Genomic DNA, 22,973 nt, shown 5'->3' on the forward strand with positions numbered 1-22,973 from the left:
CTCATTAGTCTCCTCTTGTCTGTAGCAGTATCTCAGACATGTCTGGTGTTTGATGTCCTTGACAGTTTTGAGAAGTGGTGGTCAATTTATTGTAGACTGCCCCTATGTTAGATTATGCCTATATTTGTCATAATTAGACTGGGGTTACAAGTTTTGGAGAGGAATAATATAAAGGTAAGGAACAATTTTCATTACATATCAAGGTTAACTGTATCAAAATGATTTATGACAGATGATGCTGGCCTTGATTACCTGGCTGAAATACTTTTTATCAGGGTTCTCCACTGTAAAATTACTCTTTTCTCCCACTCCATACTGACTGTTCGGAAATAGGTGACTATGTGTAGTCCACACTTGATGAATAGAGTCTTGTGCTTCACCTTTTGCAGAATAATGAACCTACAGAATTCTTTTACCTGTGAAATGTGTCACTTCTTAATTTATTAATATTTAGTAATTTGCTTACATCAGTACTGATTCACATATAATTATTTTAGACTTTGAGTTGTAATTCTATGCTACTTTGTTTATTTTGCTGCTCAGCTTGTTTTAGCTTTTGCCATTGGGAGCTTTTTAAGTTGGATCTTGTGCCCTTTGTTATGCACTCATCAATGTATGGGTTGTTGTGTGTGTGTGTGTGTGCCTGTTAGCACTTTCTTATTTACTGGCATTAAAGATGTTCCAGGTTCATCTTGTATATTTCATGCCCTAGTCATAGAAGCAGTCATGTCTCCAAGGATAGGATTCCTGGTTCTTTTTATTGAAGAATGACATTAGAAACCAATATCTGGGTGCTAGGTGTGCTTGTTGCTACTAGAGTGTCATTTATTTAGGCACTCTCAGATGACAGAGGAAAGAAATATGTGTGTATATACTACTTATGTAGATATATCTATAAGTATTTCTATATACAGCTATTGGTATTATGTTAAGTTAAACATATGATCTTGCTATTGTCTCCAACTCTAATCCATTACTACATGAACCACTCTGCTCTCCTCCACTTACTGATCAGTAAATTTCCACCCCATACAGTGCTGTCCCATTAGATTAGAAAAGATAGGCCGGGCGCGGTGGCTCAAGCCTGTAATCCCAGCACTTTGGGAGGCCGAGACGGGCGGATCACGAGGTCAGGAGATCGAGACCATCCTGGCTAACACGGTGAAACCCCGTCTCTACTAAAAAATATAAAAAATTAGCCGGGCGAGGTGGCGGGCGCCTGTAGTCCCAGCTACTCGGTAGGCTGAGGCAGGAGAATGGCGTGAACCCGGGAGGCGGAGCTTGCAGTGAGCTGAGATCCGGCCACAGCACTCTAGCCTGGGCGACAGAGCGAGACTCCGTCTCAAAAAAAAAAAAAAAAAAAAAAAGATTAGAAAAGATATAGATTATATCTATAATAGCAATAGATTAGAATTTTTATTTCTGTTAATCTACACCAGCGTCTGATATTGTGTGGGGTTTTGTTTTGTTTTGTGTTTTTAGTCATTCTAACAGGTGTATAGTAGTATTTCCTTCTTGTTTTAGTTGGTAATTCTCTAATGGCAAAAGATGTGAACATCTTTTAGTGTGGTTATTTGCTATCTAATTATCTTCTTTGGTAAGATGTCTGCTTACATCTTTGCTACATTTTTAATTGGTATGTCTATTTTCTTATTGTTGAGCTTTAAGAATTCTTTGCATATTTTGAATATAAGCCTTTTATGAGATATGTGTTTTGCAAATATTTTCTCCCAGTCTGTGACTTGTCTTTGCATTTCCTTAACAATGTCAATATCAAAGCACAAGGTTTTTATTTTAATGATGTGCAGGTTATCAATTTTTTTCCAATGAAAAGTGTTTTTGGTGTTAAATACAAAAACTCATCACTATATCCAAGGTTACCTAGATATTCTCCTCTGTCATCTTCTAGAGCTATTATAGTTTTATGTTTTGCATTTTCATTGATGGTCCATTTTGCATTAATTTTTGTGAAAGATGTGACTTCTGGGTCTATTCATTTTATAACATATGGACTTCCAATTGTTCCAGTATCTGTTAAAAAGACTAATTTTTCTCCACTGTATTGTGCTTGCTCGTTTATATGCTGACTGTATTTGTACAGGTATATTACTGTGTTCTCTTTTGTTCCATTGCTGTCTATTATTTTGCCATTATCACATCGCCTCAATTACTGTAGCTTTACAGTAAATCCTGAAGTCAGGTAACGTCAGTACTCCAACTTTATTCTTCTTCTTCAGCATTGTGTTGGCTATTTTGTTTTGTTTTGTTTTGCTTTCGTTGTCTTTCCATATAAACTTTAGAATCATTTTGTCTATATCCATAAAATAGCAGTTGGGGTTTTTATTGGGACTGACTTAAATCTATTGATCAAGTTGGGAAGACATGACATACTGACAGTGTTGAGTCTTTTAATCCATGAACACAGATTATTTCTCCACTTATTTAGATCTCTTTTAAATGGTTTTTTGAGATTATGTAGTTTTCTGCACATACATTTTGAAATACTATTTTATATAAACCCTAGAATTTCCTGTTTTAGTGCTAATATAAATGGCATTGTATTTTAATTGTGTGATTCAAATTCCATTTGTTAACTGCTGGTATAAACAAAAGTTAACTGACTTTGATATATTAGCATTGTATCTTGTTGCCTTGCTATAATCACTTATTAGTGCTGGAATTATTTTTTTGTTAATTCTTTGGGATTTTTCACTGCTGCCTGGGAACAAGTATTATTTCCTTCTTTTCAATCTATATACTTTTTTTTTTTTTTGGCCTTTTCTTGTATTATTGCACCAGCTACGATTTCCAATACAATGATGACAATGAGTGGTAAGAGTAAACATGTTTGCCTTTTTCCCCTATCCAAAATGAAAGCATCCACTTTCTCACCATTAAGTAGGATACTAGTGCTACATTTTCATCAAGTTGAGGAAGTTTCTCTTTATTCCTTGTTTATTGAGAATTTTTATTTTGGGTAGGTGTTGCATTTTTCCAAATGCTTTTTTTGGCACCAATTTATATGATCATGTGATTTTTCTTCTATTCATTAGTGGATTTCATGAATTAATTTTCTAATATTGAACCATCAGTCTTGCATACCCAAGACAAGTCCTACTTTGTTGTGGTGCGTAAGTCTTTTTAATTGTTGCTGGACTCAATTTGTTAATATTTGTTGAGGATTTTTACATTTGTATTAATGAAAGATATTGGTCTGTAGTCTTCCTTTCTTGAAATGTCTTTATCTTATTTTGGCATTAGGGTAATTTGGCCTCATAGAGTTAATTAAAAAATATTCTCTCTGCTTCCATTTTCTAGAAGAGATTATGTACATGGAGAAGAAATTTATGTACATAAAGAAAAAATAGAGGCCGGGCACAGTGGCTCATGCCTGTAATCCCAAGACTTTGGGAGGTCGAGGCGGGCGGATTGCCTGAGGTTGGGAGTTTGAGACTAGCCTGACCAATATGGAGAAACTCCATCTCTACTAAAAATACAAAATTATCTGGCTATGGTGGTGCATGCCTCCAGCTACTTGGGAGGCTGAAGCAGGAGAATCGCTTGAACCTGGGAGGCAGAGGTTTCTGTGAGCCGAGATCATGCCATTGCACTTCCCACAGGACAAAAACGAGCAGGGGAACCAGAGTTCTAGAAGTGAATTTGAAATGAGAGCCCTGAGGGCAGGCAAGGAAACAAGCAAGAAGACCAGGAAGAATTACATCCTTTGCTTAAAACAAAACAATTACTTAATTAGGTTCTTATATAAACATAGGTGTGTGTATATATATTATATATAATGTCTTTACATATAGACATATGTATATATAAAGTTTGCAAAAGTCAGATATACTCATTTGAGAAAATTCTGAAAATATAGGCAAGAAAAAAGAGGAAAATAAAATCCTTTTTATACTAATTTCTCCTCCAAAGGATAACTACTCTTATTCTGGTATACCTATATCCTTCCAGTCTTTACTTTTAACATATTTAGGATAATACACTGCATATTTGTTTGTAATTTTTTTAATTCTTAAAAATATACCATGAGCATATATGCAGGTCATTTAACAGTCTTCTGCACCCTCATTTGTAATGACAGTAAGGTATTTCAATATATTTTACAGCCAACCTCCTACTGGTGGACATTTAGTTTCCTTCTGTTTTGTTTCCAATTTTTTGTTATCATGAATCATAATGTAATGAATATTCTTGTGGCTATATTTTGCTCATGCTCATGTAAACTTCCTAAGTATATTTTTAGAAAATTAGGATTATTGGTAAAGGTAACACCATGTAAAATACTAAGATTTCTAAATGTCTTGCTAATTTCTCAAGAAAGATTATAGAGGGGTCACTGTCAAAGACCAGGGACGTGCCCTAAAAGTTGGCCTCTTTTAATCTTAAAGACATACTCCAAATCTAATCTCAAACATCCCTTTCCATAGAATTTTTCAAAATTTTTTTCAAGGAACATAGAGTGGATTGTTACAGTGCTGTTTCCAAAATTAAACTAATTTAAAGACTCTTAAAAACCATTCAAGAAGAAGAAAAAAAAAAATATATATATATATATACACACATATATATATTTCTGGAAGCAACTCTTCATCCTTTCCATCCCAGTCTATCACCACCTCTCTCAGTAGACCCGCAGTTCTTACTTTTAAGTAACTGGCAGTTTACAGTAGAGAAGGATTTCAAATCTAAGTTGGAACTGAGCTCAGGGAAAATAATAAGTTGTTTGTTTCCTATTTTCCAGCTGACCTTGGAGCCCATCTCTAAGCTTTTACTGAAATTTGGAGGCATCTCAATATGTTTAAAAAAGATAATCTCTGTGATTTCACCTTTTGCCTCTTACACGAAAAAAAAAAAAAAAGAGTCTATTGACTGGTTGCAAATACATTAGTTCATTAGGTGAAGAATACATTGCTAAGCACATGTTATACATCCTAATAAGGTTTGCTTTCATTTTGTACCTGATTAATTCATACAGGGGCAGCAAAGCATGGTGATTTAGAGCTCAGTATCTGCGGAAAGACAGACTTTGGTTCAAATCCTTTTTTTAAAATTTACTGTATGATATTGGGCATATTACCCAAACTGTCCCAGTCCCAATTTGTTCACCCACAAAATGTTAACAATTGTAATCATATGTTTGATAGTGCTATTGCATGATTTAAAGAAAATACTATGTTAGCATAATACTATGTATTATATACTATGTACATATTAATACTATGTACATATAACATTATACATAGTATTATGTTACATATAACATACATATGTTAGCATGGAGCTAACACATAATATGTGCTCAATACATGTTAAATAATGATAAAATGATAAACAATTAATATGCCATTTTCAGTGTCTCTTTTACTTCTTTTATGGAAATTTAGGATTCCAAACTGAGACAAGATCAAACTGAATAAATTTGAGGTAACACAAGGCCCACCTACCTTTACCAAATTATCATTTTCTCTCCCAAGAGCAGCAGAGGCATTTATCTAGGCTTAGTATTATTTATCAATAAAAAATTATGGACAAACTGTCAATGAACTGCTAAGTGCAGTATCATCTTCAGCTATACCACATCTTGACATAGTGGGCTTCAATTCATGTTTCATATGCAGATTAGTATTCATATTACTTACATTAAAAGGAGTAGAAATTGGTAATAAAATTATTACAGAATCTTTGGACAATGGTCCCTGCATGTCTCTGTTCATAATCTTGGCATTAAGGCAATTTACTAAGCCTTATTTATGCTTCAAACATTGTGTTTTAGAATGTACTCTCATGGATATTTCCTCATTTGCCCTTCCTGTGTACTCATTCTTATTTCTAGTAAATGTAAAGAGAACAGTGAGGCTCAGTGAGGTTAGGTAACTTGCATTCAGTTCTATAAAATTTGCCTGTGTTCCTTTATTTCTTTTCCAACTGCAGGTGCCATTCTGTTACCAATGCTATTATAAATAAACCATTTGTGGCTTTTCAAAGATGGCCTCCCCATGGGAAAGCTGATATAGGCATCATCTTATTCCTATTGGGTTGCCATCACAAAATACTATAGACTTGTAAACAACAGGAATTGGCTTGTAAACAACTGAAATTTGTTGCTCACAGGTTCTAGAGCCTGGGAAGTCCATGATCAAGGCAACAGCAGACTTGGTGTTTGGTGAGATGTTTGGTGAGATGTCTGGTGAGGGCTGATCTCTGGCTCATCTAGCTGTGTCCTCACATGGTGGAAGGGAAAAACAAGCTCCCTCTGATCTATTTTATAAGAATACTAATCCCATTATGAAGACTCTAGCTTTATGTCATAGTCCCACCTCCTAATACTATCACCTTAGGGGTTAGGTTTCCAACCTATGAATTTTGGGAGGACACAAACATTCATTTCATAGTAGGAACTGACCGCAAGGACAGAATCATGACTCCGTTTACACCACTCGGAGTAAAATAAAAATGTTTTATCTTTTTCCATAACAGTGAGATTGCTTTTCTACAGAACTCATGAATTTATCCATGTTGTATTCCCATAGGACAATCTTATATTCCAAGCTCTTTGTATGAATATTTCAAATTGGGGAAATGAAAGCAGCTAGCTGAACAGTCTGAAAAGGTAACAAAGGCATTCTTTGCTGGTTTTGTTATTCTGCTTCACTCTCTTCGATTAAAACTGGCCCACTGATGGGATTTCCTGAAATGAGGTTCAAGTTGATAATCCCAAATACAAGCATTTTAAGAAACTCGTTCTCTGTACCAGTCTTTAGTCAAAAACGTAGTATGGCCTGGATTTAAGCTGTAGATAATGAGGTTTAAGAAATCCAGGGGAGAAATACAAGCTTTCTCAAATATCACTAGTAATAAAAATTCTATTTATGGGCTAAAGGTATAGAATTGAAGCACAGTTCCTACTAGTGTGTGGAGAGCTTTAATTTGACTTCGAAATCAGGATGAACTAGGCCAGATGGTTAAGAAATGTATTCTCTGTCTTCAGATAAAATTAATAGGATGCTCCCTTTGTAAAAGCATACTGACGTGACAGGATGAAGTAAAAGTCCATATTTATGACAAAGTGTATTTAAGAAGCACAAAACCACAGTGGAGGAAAAAAAGAAAGAAAAACTGCTTTTATCATCTAGTAGTATTTCACAATTGTGAAGAATCACATTTCAGGCAACCTTCATTTAGAAAATAGAAACAAAATAAGAAAAGGCTTTTGCAATGCTCCTTTTGAACTACAAGGTTCATGAATCCCTCATCTATGGTCTGAGAAATCTTTGGATAAGAGAATTCCTTCATATTGGTTTTCTTTATTGAGATTTGCATCCAAGCTCAATTTCTGTAAAAAGAGAGAGGAGAGGAGTGTAGAATTGGAGTTTAAAGGGAAATGTTACCAGAAACGACTGATCTCTACAGTTAAAATGATAATGGCACCATTTGTTTTGACTCTGTAACATCGGTTGTAAGAGATTTAACAATAATCTCCATTCTGAAGACCCCTTCAAAGATCCACCTCGCTCCATGGTGTTCTTTATCTGATTAATATATTAACTTTTCATTTTAAAGAGATCATTTATCTTGAAGCAAAATGAACTCTTAGTGAATACTGCATTACTAGTATCAAAATGGACAAACTACATAGAGTCTAAAAAGAATACTAAAGCCACAGTAGGAGAAAGAGTCCACTACTGCTTATAATTTAGTGGGTGGCAACTCAAAGGAATTAGAAGGTAGATAACAATAAATTAGCCTGCCCTGGAACTCTAAGTGGAGGAGTGGAGGAGAACTGGCAGGTAATAATTTAGTTGAAATTACCTGTCTAAATGTGAGTATCATTCCAGAAAGTTAATTAGCATTGTTAGCAGCTGCAAGCTGGATATTTAGCTCAAATGACATATGGAAGTCATCTGTCACAATGCCTGGTATATAGTAAGTACTCAGTTAATGGTTATTAATATTATTTTAAAATATCTAATTTTCCTACACCAATTTTCTTCTGTTTGGAGAGCACTGTCTAATTGCTTTCTTCTCTAATGAAATGGTAGTAGATGATTAACCATGCTAAAGAAAAAGGTCCTCCATAGCCACGCACCCATGTCTCACCTGAAAGATTCCTGCCCTTGTCATGATGAAATGAACATGACTACTATGATCAAGCTTGTATCTCCATAGCAGCTAGGACAATAAATGGTGAGATGCAGGAAATTTACACACACTCAGTGTGTAATTAATGAGATGTAGCCATTTCATTAATAGTGTGGAGATCTGATTTCAGTGTATAAATGATTCATAAATCAGTTTATATAAAATGCATGATCATATGGAGTCCTTAACAGAGGGTAAAAGGCAAATACATGCGAATTAAGATTATTGGTTTTGAAATGATAGTAATCACATTATAATAATATTAAAATATTTTTATTAATTGAACACTCAAACATATTGTTTAATATGTGCCAGGCAGTGTGATAAGCATGTGACACGAATTACATTAATCCTCACAATAAGCCTATGAATTATGTACTATTACTAATTACCATGCTATAAATGAGAGGTGTATTAATATACTCTTGCACTGCTATAAAGAAATACCAGGGACTGGGTAATTTATAAAGAAAAGAGTTTGAATTGGTTCACAGTTGGGACAGTTCTGCAGGCTGTACAGGAAGCATGACAGCCTCTGCTTCTGGGAGGCCTCAGGAAACTTACAATCATGGTAGAAAGTGAAGGGAAAGCAGGCTTGTCCTACATGGCTGGAGCAGAAGGAAGAGAGAGAGAGGGAAGGTGCTACACACTTTTAAAGAATCATATCTCACAATAACTCACTCACTATTACGAGAACAGCACCAAGGGAATGGTGCTAAACCATTCATGAATGATCCACCCCCGTAATCCAACCACCTCCCATCAGACCCCACCTTCAACACTGAGGATTACATTTTAACATGAGATTTGGGCAGGGACACAGATCCAAACCATGTAAAGAAGATTCTTACTCATGAATGTGCAACAAAATGTAGCTAAGGATGACAGTCACATTTCTGTCTTTACTACATGCATAGTATTATACTAGTAAACCTTATTGTAATTGTTATTAGTATTATTTACACAGAATGGTACCTCTTGGAAAAATATACTTACATTAAAACATTAAAGCTCACTACTAAAATAATTTTGTTTTTCATTGATTCCAGTTTTTCCCACCCACTGTCCATTTAGGATGGCTTCAGAAAAGAGAAATGGTGTCAAATCTGAAGCAGTTTACTTAGTGTCTTCATAAAAAATTCTGGGATGAAATGGGAATTGTTCATTAAAATGCATACATATTTTTAAATAACCCATGTTTTGCATTTATTCTTTCTGCCTCTGTACCTTACATTACCAACGATAAGCAAGAAGAACATGGCATTCAGATTTAGCAGTTACATAACTGAGCTGAAAAAACTCAACATTTAATTAGGAACTGTGAAATTGTATAAACCTGCTTGACTTTTCTCCCATTAAAAATTTTATTAACACAAACTATTGCCACAAAATGCACTTGATTAGACTTTTCTATTTAAAAGGTTTTTATCATTATTTTTTGATAATTTGTTTGGTTTTTTTGCTGTGAGGATTCTAAAATATCTAGAGTACACACTATAATATTCAGGAGGAATCCACCATATCACGTAAGTCAATCACACAGATAGAAACTAACCTGGCTAGCATTTGAACTGAGTCATTCAGAATCTATTTGTCAGGTCCCTTCTGGATGAATATAGCAGGAAAATGACTCAACATGGATTTAAGAAAAAAAGAATATATTGGCTACTTGAAATGTTCAAAAAGGTTTTTGCTTGTTTGTTTTTTGGGGGTGGGCATCAAACATGCCTTGAGTTAGGTATTCTTTCCTCTGTGTTAGCTTCGGGTTTCAGAGATGCTTTCTGTATTTGGTGGAAAATTGTTGACTAGAATCTTGGAGTTTATACCTCACTGTTTCAAAAAACCTCAGTGGAGAGAGACATCCTTTTCAAGAGCCATTCTACAAGCAGTCCCTGAACTGAGTCTAATTGTCTCTGGTTGGTTTGTCTTCATCCTGATGTTTGTCTAGTCAAGGTGGCTATGCCCTACGAACCTCTCATGGCAAGACCTGAATTGTGTGCTCTCACTTAATGCCAGAGGTGTGGTCAGCCCAACTCAAATGAGATGGGGAGGATTGGGTTTTCTAAGGAAAATAAAAATGCGGGTTAAAAAAAAAGCAAACACATGCCCTCTGCAGATTTAGAATCCAGGACATTAATTCTTGTAAACTCCTTCAGAATTGAACAATATAACTTTTAAAGCCCAGTACTGTACCCTGAATCTTATAACCTTCTTCTTAATTGAATGGTTTATCAGACTTACAACTCCAAACACAATTGAGGAAGAAAGAAAGGAAGGAAGGAAGAAGGAAGAAAGGAAAAGAAGGAGGAAGGAAGGAAGGAAGGAAGGGAAAGAAAGAAAGAGAAAGAAAAGAGAAAGAAGAAAGAAAGAAAGAAAGAGAGAGAGAGAAAGAAAGAAAGAAGGAAGGGAGGGAGGAAAGAAAAGAAAAAGAGAAAGAGAGAGAGAAAGAGAGAGAAAGGAAAGAGAAAATTCTAGAGGAGTTTCTTTTTTAAGTGAGATTTTCATGTCTCTTTTAAGCCACATATCCCTTGCATTTCTTGCCTTTTGCTATCATTCTGGTGTGATTGTAGCAGAGCAATAAGTTCTCAACATATGTTCCACAATTCATGGTTTTTCACAATGGTTCTATTACTAATTTTTTTTTGTCTTATATGCCATTCATGTTCAGTTCTCTAGACTTCCATTTTGATGTGTGTCTAATGCCTATATAAAAATACTATAGTAAGAAATATTTAAGGTTTCCTACAGTTGGTATTGTAACTAAACTAGCACATGATTAGAGCCTATCGGGAATTCTAATTAATTGAATTTTTAAGAGGCAGACCCTGAAAGTATAATTTTTTGAAAGTGATTTATTAGACGAGTTTTCAGAAAGAACCCAAAGGAAAAGAAGGAAGTGGGGCAGGGAAGAGACAGTAGCCAAGTTCAGTATAGTGTCAAGCAAAGTTCCACAGAAGGTAAATTTGACTCAATCCTATAGCTCTGGAGAGAATACAGGTCACACCTAGAGTTGTCTCACAACTAGGGGCACGGGAGCTGGAGAAGTTATATCCCAGAAGCCAGGCAGTTATTGGTTAAGTGCTCCTGGGGGCATGTAAATTCCTAGGTACTTTGAGTTCTCTCTTTGTGAAGACAAGTTAGCTATAGCAGCTTGAGGACAGTGTCCAAAAAAGAGATAACATGTACTGGCTTTTTAGGGTGCAAAGTACATAGGAATCTGGGGCAGAAGAGGAGTTAGAAGGGATATGAGTCCAGCATTGACATTTTCTGCCATGTTACTCCTCTAAGAAAAGTATATCTAAATAAGATACTCCATTTGTCCTATGAAGGGGAGAAAATGCTTGTCCAGTAAGACTTTAATGCTGTCACTGAGTTATTTTTCTTTGGAAAAGGTGGAATTCTCTTTACACCCAAACAATTGGGCCACTTAAAATGGAGATCCACTTTTGTAAAGTAACAAATACCTAGGATGCAAGGGGAAAGGTCTAATTAGGTTTGTGCAAAAGTAATCCTACTTTTGCCATGACTTTTAATGGCAAAAACTGCAATTACTTTTGCACCAACCTAACACAATAGCTGTGAAATCAGTATTCCTTTGAATTATACTTGTAGCTTCTACTTCAAGAAAACCTGAAAATGAATCCCAGCTCCACCTCTTTAGCTTTAGGAAAAGTGAGTGAAATTATATGTACATATTATACAGATACAGAGAACTTGGTACTATGTATTGTACAGGTACTGTGAGTCTGCATAATATATGCATATAAGGTAGCTATTTGTTGTAATAGTATTACAGTTATCATAATTGTCAAAATGTTCAATTACTTAGGTATTTAGTTACGTACAAAAATGACTTCTGTCTTCACAATCAACATAAAGAACTAAGAGCAGTGGGAAAATTACACTATTTTTACTTATATTTTGTCTGAATGTTTTAGGTTAAAAGCTTTTTCAGTTGGATACTTTGCATGTATTTGTCATAAATCTCAGAGATTTGCTGTTATAAAAAGATGAAGGATCATGAATTCAGACAAATATTAGAGCTCTATTTTTTCTTTGTAAAAAACCTTCCTTAGAAAATTTTTATTACACTGGTAATGCATGCTCATTATAGGAAAATAATGAAAACTAGAAATAAGCAGAGAGCAGAAAATAAAATAAAATAAAAGACATTTATATCACAACTACCTATAGATAAAAACTTCACATGCAATACATACAACATATGTATTTTTACTTGAATAATACCTCATATCCTATAAAATTCACTAGACTTTGTGAATATCTATGTGAATAAAGTTACTTCTAGAATTTCATTCTTATTGGTTAGTATGCCATAAAATGAGTGAAAAAGAACATCAGTTATCTGAGGTTAATTGTTGCCAAGAATATACCAATTTACTGAAATGTCAACTTAAATTTGTGGTAAGTGCCAAGACTTTTTAAAAGGACAAAAACTTACTATATGATAATAATTAATTTATTTTGTACTTAAGACAATTCAAAATTCAAGTTTTCACTGTAATTGTATGTTAATTCTGAATATAATAGATGAATCAAACATTGATTTGTAGCACATTTTCTGACAAATATGTTTGAGGGCATGTGATTTTTATCCTTTATCCTTGATGTACACAAGAGGATCATAATTTTTTCCAATAAAAATGTGTAAGGCTTCATAAGTTTTCTTGCTTGAAGCTTCTACTGAGACATCCCCAGCTTTCTGCAGTTGTTTACTGCTCAAACTCTCCAAATCTCTATTTGCCAAACACTGCATGTAATTGCATGAGTCTCCCACATTCCTTCTGCTGACTTGAAGAAATTCTGCCTCTTCTTCAAGGTTTACCAATTGACTTTGCAAAATGACTTACTACCATTATTATTATTAATTTGAAATATAATTAGAATAGAATCATTTAAATCATCTAAAAATCTATAAGGAAATGAAAAATGATTTGACAGGAGGAAAGGAGAGATATTAATGTGAACAGACTGGGGATTCGTATTACAAATCATTAGTTTAGTAGTGAATATTTTCCTTCTGGAACTCTGCTTGCAACCTGCCCATTCTTACATTATCCCTTCTAAACCATTAATTTCTGAATTCATTCCTTATTGTTAAACACTTAGTTTCATTTATAATAACATGTGTTTTTGCTCCCTCAAAAGATACCCATATTGGACTAAAAATAATAGATATGAGAAAGTAGACTAAATTCATATTCATAAGGTAACTTTATTTACAAATTCTTTATAACAGGAGACAGGGTGTGATGTAAATCCATCTTTATTTTATTTTTTTAAAATAGTGTATAAATAAGTACTTTTTTTGAGGATCATAGAACCTATTTACCCATTTATATGGGTATGTTTTATAGTGCTGTTTTCCCTGGATAATTTACCTCACTCATCACATGTCTTCAGTTATCTATTAGTACCAGTTTAGTTTTATATATATATATAAAGCCTGCCTAGTCTTAAATATCATGTTCTCACAAATAATTCCCTTGAGCACTATAATAAATTGACATAATCTTGTTACTATCTCTGCACTCTATTTCTTTTGTTTTGGTTATTGCAGTTTGCAAGTGTACTTGTTTTTATTATTTGTTTATGGTATGTTTTCCCACTAGTCTGTAAGCAACATAAAGGCAGAGGACATGTCTATTTTATTCACCAGTATTTTCCCTGAACATAGCACAGTGACTTGCATATGGCAGGCACTTAATAAAGTGTTAAATAAATGACTGATTGAGTGAATGGTGAATGATTGCATGATCTGGAAACTAGTCATAATACAACAGATTGATAGAATATTTTTCTTGAGAGTTATTTGTAAGGATGCTCTTCTTTTATTCTGCTGTCATAAAGACTAAACCATCTTCCATTCTAATGAGGTATAACTGTTTAGTCCAGTCCCTGATATTAGTTGGAGAAGGTTGGACGGGAGCCCGTTGCCAGGGAAAGTCAAGTACAGCAAATCCCAAGCTATCCTTGAAATCCCGAACTTTCAACAAGAAGATGAAGGCTTTTATGAGTGTATTGCAAGTAACCTTCGAGGAAGAAACCTTGCAAAGGGTCAACTCATTTTTTATGGTGAGCTAATTGAATTTCAAATGTATATAAAATATTTGGTAATGCCCCTCGTAATAAATTGTGGAAGTCATTAGCATGTTGTGAAAAAGTGTCATGGGAGAAATAAGGAAGGCATATTTCCAGGTTTAGATTCTTAATACAATGATTAGCAGCTGGGAATGACCACCTTTAAAATACAGTTTTAATTTTAGCATGGTCTATGAATGCTATTGTTTATTATAATTGCCTTGAAAATATCAGCAGTGTCATGTTAAAGCCATAAAAGTTTATAATAAAAGGTAGCATAAACTCCATATATTTCCCATAAAACATTCTGCAGCAGATTATAGCAATCTTGATTCTAATTCTAAGTAGAATTAATAAATGAAGGACAAAATTGATATGAAAAATATAATAAATACTGCATGGTGGTTTATAATATTGTTTCTATTTTTCGCATTTTGTCTACCCTTAAGTAGGCAATATAAAACTAAGGTGATTACATTATTTAAAATTATGTTTGTCTCAGTTACAAAAAGCTCTCATAAACTTGAGAGAGATGATGAATGCATATATTATCTAAGAGCTGTCTTCGTGTCTTCTTTCATCCAGGATTGAAATTTTCTCTTACTTACATTAAGTAAACAATAAAATATACCTCAGAATTCTCAAAATGCTGTATACTATTAAAATATCTTTAACTTCTTTGATAAATTTAATATATCTGTATTAGATAATTTTTTTAAAGTATTGATATACAGCCAAAAATACTTTCCTATGTGATGTGTTTATAATCAATGATAAAGTAATTGGAGAAAATATGTGTGTGTAATAACTAGGAAAATCTAAGATACTGTAATTATCCCATTGGAATGTTGATTGAGTGCCCATGGGGAGAACATATTGTGTGTCTGTAATATTATTTTCCATTTTCCTCAGAATTTCCAACTTTACCCTGCAATGAAAACTACTATTTTATATATAGAATATAATTTCCTACTCATTATTCTCTTACAGTTTTAGCAAAGCTAGCCAAGAAAAACAATATATTTTTTTCAATAGTACCTACACTTTAAAGGAAAGTCTTTGGAATTTAGTATCCTTTGTAAATAAAATAGGATACAAATGGGAGTTTTAGTAGAATGAAGATATTGAATGCTTTGGCTAGTTTTAAAGAAATATTTTCCATTTTATATATAATAGACAAAGATATAATCAAGAGATGCACCAGAACACAAAGGTATCCATAAACTGGAAATCAATGATAAAGTACTTTTCTCTATACTGATGTAGCAAATGCTAGCTTACGTAGCAATTTTACAAATATTCATTTATAGAATTCTTAATCTTAAGAAGTAGAAATCTTAAGGTTAATCTTAAGAGGTAGAAACAATGTTCAGTAATACTATAGGCAAAAAAAAAACTCAAGTTAATTGTGCAGGATCTCACAGATAGTGATTGTCAGATTCAAGATCAGAACCTTGAAAGGTCTTCTGAAACTGGACTCTGCCATAGCATTTCAACATGGTGGTCTAAATTCATTGTACTGTACCTCACCACAACCAAATTAGCCATTTAATGAGCCTGAAATGGTCCTTGTGGGGAAATAATGGATACTTGGTCAATAACATAATCATTATGCTTATAAGTCACGTATTAATTTACTTTCTGAAGTTCTCTCAAAAGAAAAGAGGATTACTGACTCAGTTACCTCAGAGCTGAATAACTGAAAAATTCAAGAAAAGAATCTCTCAGTCTCAGTTATATTGCTGTCTTTACATTATAATTCAGAGCCAAGTAATATTATATATCCATCTATATTGTATTTTTATAATCTCCAAACAAAATCTCTAAAGTATTATTCATAGAAATAGAACATGTTCAGAGGAGGAAAGTGGCTTTTTATAACCAGTCAACATGGCAGAAAAAATATCTAAAACTCAAACCTCTGTGGTAGACCCAAAATCCTAAGCATCTTCTCCCATGAATTTCCTACCTAGTTGAAAATTTAGAACTTTGCTCTCCAGAATTTTAATCATCCAAAGAATGTGCACGTTAAATAAATAAATGTGTTCTAAAGCTACAATTATCGCATTAAGCATAAAATCAAATATGTCTGAAACCTTTTTAAGTTATGTGAAATTATGTATGAGCATGCATTTCTTTTCCTAGGTCAAACATATATTAGGACAATTTCTAAACAAATACCTATGAATTATATAATTTTGTTAATAATACCCAGAAACATGACTCAATTTCATCAATACACCTAGCTCTTCTAAGTTTTACCTTGATTTGTCCCTCAAGGCTGCAGGAAGCATATTCTATAACTGGAAGTTGTCCTGATTTCCACAAGAGGTAATCCTAGGCTTATTTCCCACCACCCAGAGACATAATAATTTCTTTTACTCATTCGTAGGCTCATTGAAGGGTCTTCTGTCTTGGTGAAGGCAGGTTTTGCAGCAGAAAAACTAGAAATCAGACAGACTTGGGTTTCATATTGTATACGATTTTGAATCCTACTTCTTACCTCAGCCATTGCTACAGTGACCAGTTCAGCACTGTTTTGTAGGTGTAACCTGAAAGAGTGTTGTCTCAGGTGCCAAACTACTAAGTACATCTTGTTTTCTGTTCTGGGTTTTCCTTGGCTCCTTCGCAAGTCTACTCAGCATTTAAGCATGCACAGTTTGGCTGTGCCAGTAGTTTACACCTGTACTACCATTAGATGACCATGGATGGGAACTAAATGATCCCCCTTTATTTTCCTGGGTAGACAGCTCGTAAAGACTGCTTTGAAATTGGCAAAAGATGGAGAAAAATGAATCATGTTGGTGGTCAACTCAATAACTCATCCTTGCATTGACTTTTTTTTCCTTTCCTGTGACTATCTTTTTTTCCTCATACTCTTCCCTTGGCATTGTCAAATAAACATGTGGAACTCAAGCCCTTTACTTAGGCTCTGCTTTTAGGGTTCAAATTTTGGCTTCCCTGTTTTCTACCATGTCATCTTGAACAGGTTACCTAACATCTCTGCAAGAATCCACTGAAAGGTTATAGAGGGAATTAAGTGCAGTTACAAATATAAAACATCTGGCTTGCCACAGCCTGAGAGTCCAAAGGAAGCGTCATATATTTCTATATATCCAAGGACAGAACTAAATAAAGGAGAGGGATTAATTGGCACCTCCAGGAAGTTTCCAGTCAGTTTATGAAAGAGATATTCATGGGAAAACATTTAATTTCCAACCTGCCTGTTTCCATAAATGATGGTAAAAATAATGCAATCTTACTTTCACATCAATTATGCCAGTTGCTTGTTGCCTCAGTACTATTAAGAACTTCCTCAAATTAAAGAAAATTTGTAAAACTCACACCCAGAATTAAAGTAAGATACTGAACCTGTATAAAACCCCAAATGTTCACATTCCTTGTCAAGAGTTTTATCTAGGAAAAAATAATACTGGATTATCTTTCTACCAAAATGCAAGGAGGCTCATGGTTGATTTATGCTTCAAGGTATTGAGTTGTAATTGTGTCTGAAATAGATACAGATTTATTACTTTTAGTTTAGAACAAATATAATCACTGAACTTTCAGATTTATTACACAGGTTCAGATTTGATATACGTTTTCTAACTTGACCTATGTTCTAATATTTAGCACCGATTTATTCCTTGGCCCTGTTCTACATTTTGGCCTTTTCCCACAGCTCCCAAGTTGTTATACAGGTGCAGCAAAATGACAGATGACAAACATTTAACTTGAGCCAAATGCCCAATGATATTTGCAACAGGATTTCTGTCACCCCACATTGAAGCTCCTGCATTTCCCGTCCCGTAAATCATGTGTGTGCAATCCAACTGGACCCAGTTAGCCTTGCCCTTCTGATCTCTATAACCGTTGGAATATAGCATAATGTCTTGGATAATTGCCTTACCAAATAGTTGCACTTGCCTTTTTGAAACAGCTCCTCCAGAATGGGAACAGAAAATCCAAAATACATACCTCTCTATCTATGACAACTTGCTCTGGGAATGTAAAGCTAGTGGAAAGCCAAACCCTTGGTACACGTGGTTAAAAAATGGCGAACGACTCAATCCAGAGGTAAGCAACTATGTTGATATTAAAAGTTTACCTACTCTACTAGGTAAATTTTGTTACTAACAGTACTGGTAACTAACAGAAACAGCTAATATTAATAGAGTCTTTAGTATGTTTCAGGAAAGGATGCATAAACTGATTTATTTAATCCTTAAATAAACTTGCAAAGTAACCCATCTTTCAAAAGATAAAAATACGTGTAGACAAGACAAATAACTTTCACAAAATCACACAGTTAGTCAGTAATAGATTCACATTTAAATATCATCGTCGTCATCATCGACACAGATAATTTTTATTGAACTCTCATATGAGCCAAGCCCTGTGTTAAATATTTTTCCATGCATTATTTTATTGCATCATCACCCTGATGAAAACATTATGAGAGAGATACAGTTATTCTTCTTTTATATAGATGAAGAAAATGAGTTCAGAGAGGTTAGGCCACTTGTTTAAAGTCACACAGCAGCTAGGAAATGTTAGAATTAGCATTTTAAACTTTTATTTAGGTCTGATATCAGGACCCAATCTCTTAGTCACTACCCAGTATGTTGCTTTTATGAACACTGATGACTGTCTTTAAACTCCTAGGAAAGTAAATAACAAAGGCAGTTATCCACATTTCTCAATTTAAAGCATACTTTCTTCTACAACACTTAGGAAATGAAAGCGTTGTTTTTTACCTAATACATTATCCAGATAATTGTGTTAATTCTCCATTTTACTTTGCACATGTAGGCATAGCCAGAGACACAAAGAACATCTGTTGTTTGGAAGCTGAATATAACGCTGTTCTTTGTTTCAGTATCAGTGAAAATTTTTTCCTGCATGCCTTAGCATATAGCATTCTGTTTCCTCCAGCCTGTTTTCCTTTTCCTTAGAGTATGGTAATACGTACCTTGAAATATTTAGTCTTAAGTTATATTTGCACTATTAGCTGTGTCATTATGTGCACTCAAAATTGTATTTCTATACCCCAAATGGGGTTCTGTAACAGATTTGGGCTTTTCAGGCACACTTTATAGTAGGCTGTAGAAAGGAAGGATTTAACTACTCCAACTCAGGACTCAATTCGAAAATTATCACATCATCACATTTCAAATGTTTTTGAAACTTTTGGAAAATGGAAAGCCAAGGTGATGTTCTAGTCATAATATACATATCTAACATTATTGTTAACCGTGTTTTTTGGAATAATTAGGATGGCAGAGTATTCCAAATTATTATGTATACCAAATAACAGAAAGTTAACATACATTTTATGCAAAGTATGTCAATTGTCAAAGAAATGAGATAACATAAAACACACTAGTAACCACTAACATTATCCTAAACATATTTTCATTTTTTAAACTTAAAAATGCTGCTCAGGATCTAGTAGTGTATTAATACACCAAAATATCAGATCTCATAGATATACACAAATGTTGTTTAATAACATATCCTGGTTAAGAGGATGCTATATTAACATACTAGCATCTTTATATGCTTTTTCCTTTATTAGGAGAGAATTCAAATAGAAAATGGGACGCTCATCATAACGATGCTGAATGTATCAGATTCTGGTGTCTACCAATGTGCTGCAGAAAACAAATATCAGATAATTTATGCAAATGCTGAATTGAGAGTTTTAGGTAAGTCATTCATTTACAACCAACAAATTCAAAATGACATTTAAACAAGCTATAATTATACATAATCCCAACCCTTTTTTTTTTTTTGTAAATTAGAAATTGCTGTCCCATCAAATAATGGGAAATGTCTAAATTAGCTTTTTAAAAAATTCAAGGTGGTAATTATTATCCTGCTTGGGCAATGCACTGGGGCTTGAGAAAAAAAACCATTATTTGTTGCATCCAAACCAGAGGAAGCTCTTCCAAAGCTGATTCTAGCATGAATTTTTGAGTATAACTCAAAGAATATATATTGGGAATATTTTCAGCTACAAATTAAAAAGTAATAAAAAAATTACAATTCACAGTGACTAAAAGAGACAGTGATTTATTTTATCTCTTAACAAGAGGGTCATTGGCTGCCGGGTATGGCACCTCAACTTGACAATGTTATTCTTTACACCTTTCCTTCAGAATCAAAGCCTCATGGTTTCAAGATGGCTGCTCTAGTTACAGAAATCATGTCTATGCTCAAGGCAGAAGAAGAGAGAGGTTACAGAACTAATCGCGTTTATCTCTTTTATTAGAAAAGCAGAATTTCCCTTAGCTTCCACAGCAAACGTTTTTATGTCATTAACTAGAGTTCTGTCACATGACCATCCAAACATCAAGAGGAGGTAGAAAAATAAGTCCCTATGGTGGAAAGTGCTGAGATTAAAGCAATTTGAGAATGATATTTTGGGAAATCCAGCCAGTGGTATCTGCCACAATAAGTGACTCATTGATAGTTTCCCACTCAAGGCTTTCTTAGTGGTAGGAAGAACAAAGCAGATAAAAGAGAGGGAGGATCAAACAACAAGACACACAGTTTTATGAGCTTATGAGTGATGAGTACTCATTCATTTGTTCATTTTTTTCTATCACTACTGTTTGATTGAACATTTATTATGTACTGAGCCATACCAAGATGAAGTGATCTTTATCTTCACTCAACCTATAATTTCAAGGAGAAAAAAAGTGTCAGATTTAAAATGTGGCAATTCTTATGGCTAAGAATTGAGGAGTTGCTATTATGGCACATGACAAGTTGAACATAACCAAAATTGAGGACATTCCCTTTAATCTAAGGTCAGAAGTAAAAATGTGCATCAGTAAGGTGAAGGGCAGAGAAGCAACATCTGAAAAGCCCAGAAGCAAGACAGTATAGCCTATCTGAAAGAACTTCAGTTCAGTTGAGCTTTAGGTTAGAAATGGAGATTGGACACATGGATTCCAACATTCATGAAGTTGAAAAGATTTAGATGCACCCTGAGAGCCTAATAATTTCTTGTCCTTATGAGCTGGCATTTGTTCAACATTTATTTAATGGGTAAAAAGCCGACATAGTGATACAGTATTTCCGATTTATTTCAATAGTATTTTTTTTGCTAATAGCAATAAAATATTTCTGATTTATGTCAGTGTTAACTGCAATAAAATACCACTGAAATAAATCACATTGATATATATATAACATAAATCACATATATATGTGTGTGTATACATGTATGTGTGTTTCTTCAACATCATATGTTCCATGACTTATATACATATATAATAAACCAGAAACACACACACACATATACATGTATGTGTGTACATTATATAAGGGATACATGTATGTGTATATGTATACATGTATGTGTATACAGGTATATATGGGTATACATGTATGTGTATACAGGTATATATGTGTGTATGTATGTGTGTTCTGATTAATCATATATATGTATATGACATATATGATCATTGTTTTGGCTGGAATAGACTTTCCTGGTCAGGATTAAAATTCCTTCTTTGGCCTCTTATGAAACCATCTTAATCCTCTTTATTGCAAATGCTACCAGAAAAGTGACTTTGTCAAATTTGCCTCCTCCCTACCAGCTTGCTTTTATTATTGCAATGACCACCAACAAAACAAAAATAAGTTGCATTTATTGAGCCTATACTTTGTGCCAGGCACTATACTATAGTCCACTGCAACTGTTACGTCATTTAATCTCCACACTAACTTCCTAAGGTAATATCTATTGTCATCTTCATTTTACAAACAAAACATAAACTCTAAAATGTTAAGTCAATATTTGGTCTGAGAACACCTTGAGCAAAGTAACTTGAAAAGAGGTTACAGCTATAAATATTAGATTCTGTCTAACATAGCGAGTCACTCCTGGAGTCACTATATATTAACTGAGTAATTAAACAATTTTGTTTTTAATTTTGTTTTTAGCCTCAGCTCCAGATTTCTCCAAAAGTCCAATTAAAAAAAATTCATTTGTTCAAGTTGGTGGGGATATTGTTATCGAATGCAAACCAAATGCTTTTCCCAGGGCAGCTATCTCTTGGAAAAGAGGAACGGAGACCCTTAGACAAAGCAAAAGGTAAACCAATCTTTATTTTTAAAACTATTCTTAAGCGTTTATAATATAACATCTTCCAAATTTTTAGGTTTTAGTATAGGCCTTTCAAAATTTCCTCTTTTATGATAAACTTTCAGTGGCATACCCAGAGATGCCAACATTCTTCTCATCATTTTAAAATAATAAAAAACAAAAGGATCTGATAAAATGAAGACCTGTTTATATAAGTTAGCTGCAATATTTTCAGTGCATGCACTTGTAATAGATAGATTTTAAAAAATCTTTTAAGACCTTTTTCTACATTCAGTTTGAAGGCTTTTTCCCGACCCAGCCTGCTGAGAAATCAGTGTGAAGAACATTTCACAAAGGAGAGAGACACTCATTGGCACACACCTGGTGTTGTGGTTTTTAAATAGTCACACAGGTGTTCACCCCATGACAAAATGAATTCACCACATGAAGAAATGTAGAGAGGTTCCTGTAGAGAAAGAAGAGAGATTTCCTCCCATAATGGATGCAGTTGAGAAACCCTAGGTCAGCACTGGCATGTTTTCTAGGAGAGTTTGACAGAAAAAAAAAAAAAAGGTGTTTTTCTCTACTTGTAATATCTTTTATTCTATTGTACTGT

General features: G+C 34.0%; 1 protein-coding gene across 2 annotated transcripts in view; it reads left to right on the forward strand.

Annotated features, from left to right (window-relative positions):
* Positions 1-22,973, forward strand: part of CNTN6 (contactin 6) — a 303,559-nt gene that overhangs the window by 213,225 nt on the left and 67,361 nt on the right. For both annotated transcript variants that reach the window (XM_033210480.1, XM_033210479.1), the window contains exons 8-11: positions 14,069-14,253; positions 18,200-18,336; positions 19,838-19,967; positions 22,216-22,366. In XM_033210480.1, the coding sequence (XP_033066371.1) occupies positions 14,069-14,253; positions 18,200-18,336; positions 19,838-19,967; positions 22,216-22,366 (603 nt within the window). The remainder of the gene's footprint in view (positions 1-14,068; positions 14,254-18,199; positions 18,337-19,837; positions 19,968-22,215; positions 22,367-22,973) is intronic.

This window comes from Trachypithecus francoisi, unplaced genomic scaffold (assembly GCF_009764315.1).
Source record: "Trachypithecus francoisi isolate TF-2019V2 unplaced genomic scaffold, Tfra_2.0 Lachesis_group0, whole genome shotgun sequence".
NCBI lineage: Eukaryota > Metazoa > Chordata > Mammalia > Primates > Cercopithecidae > Trachypithecus > Trachypithecus francoisi.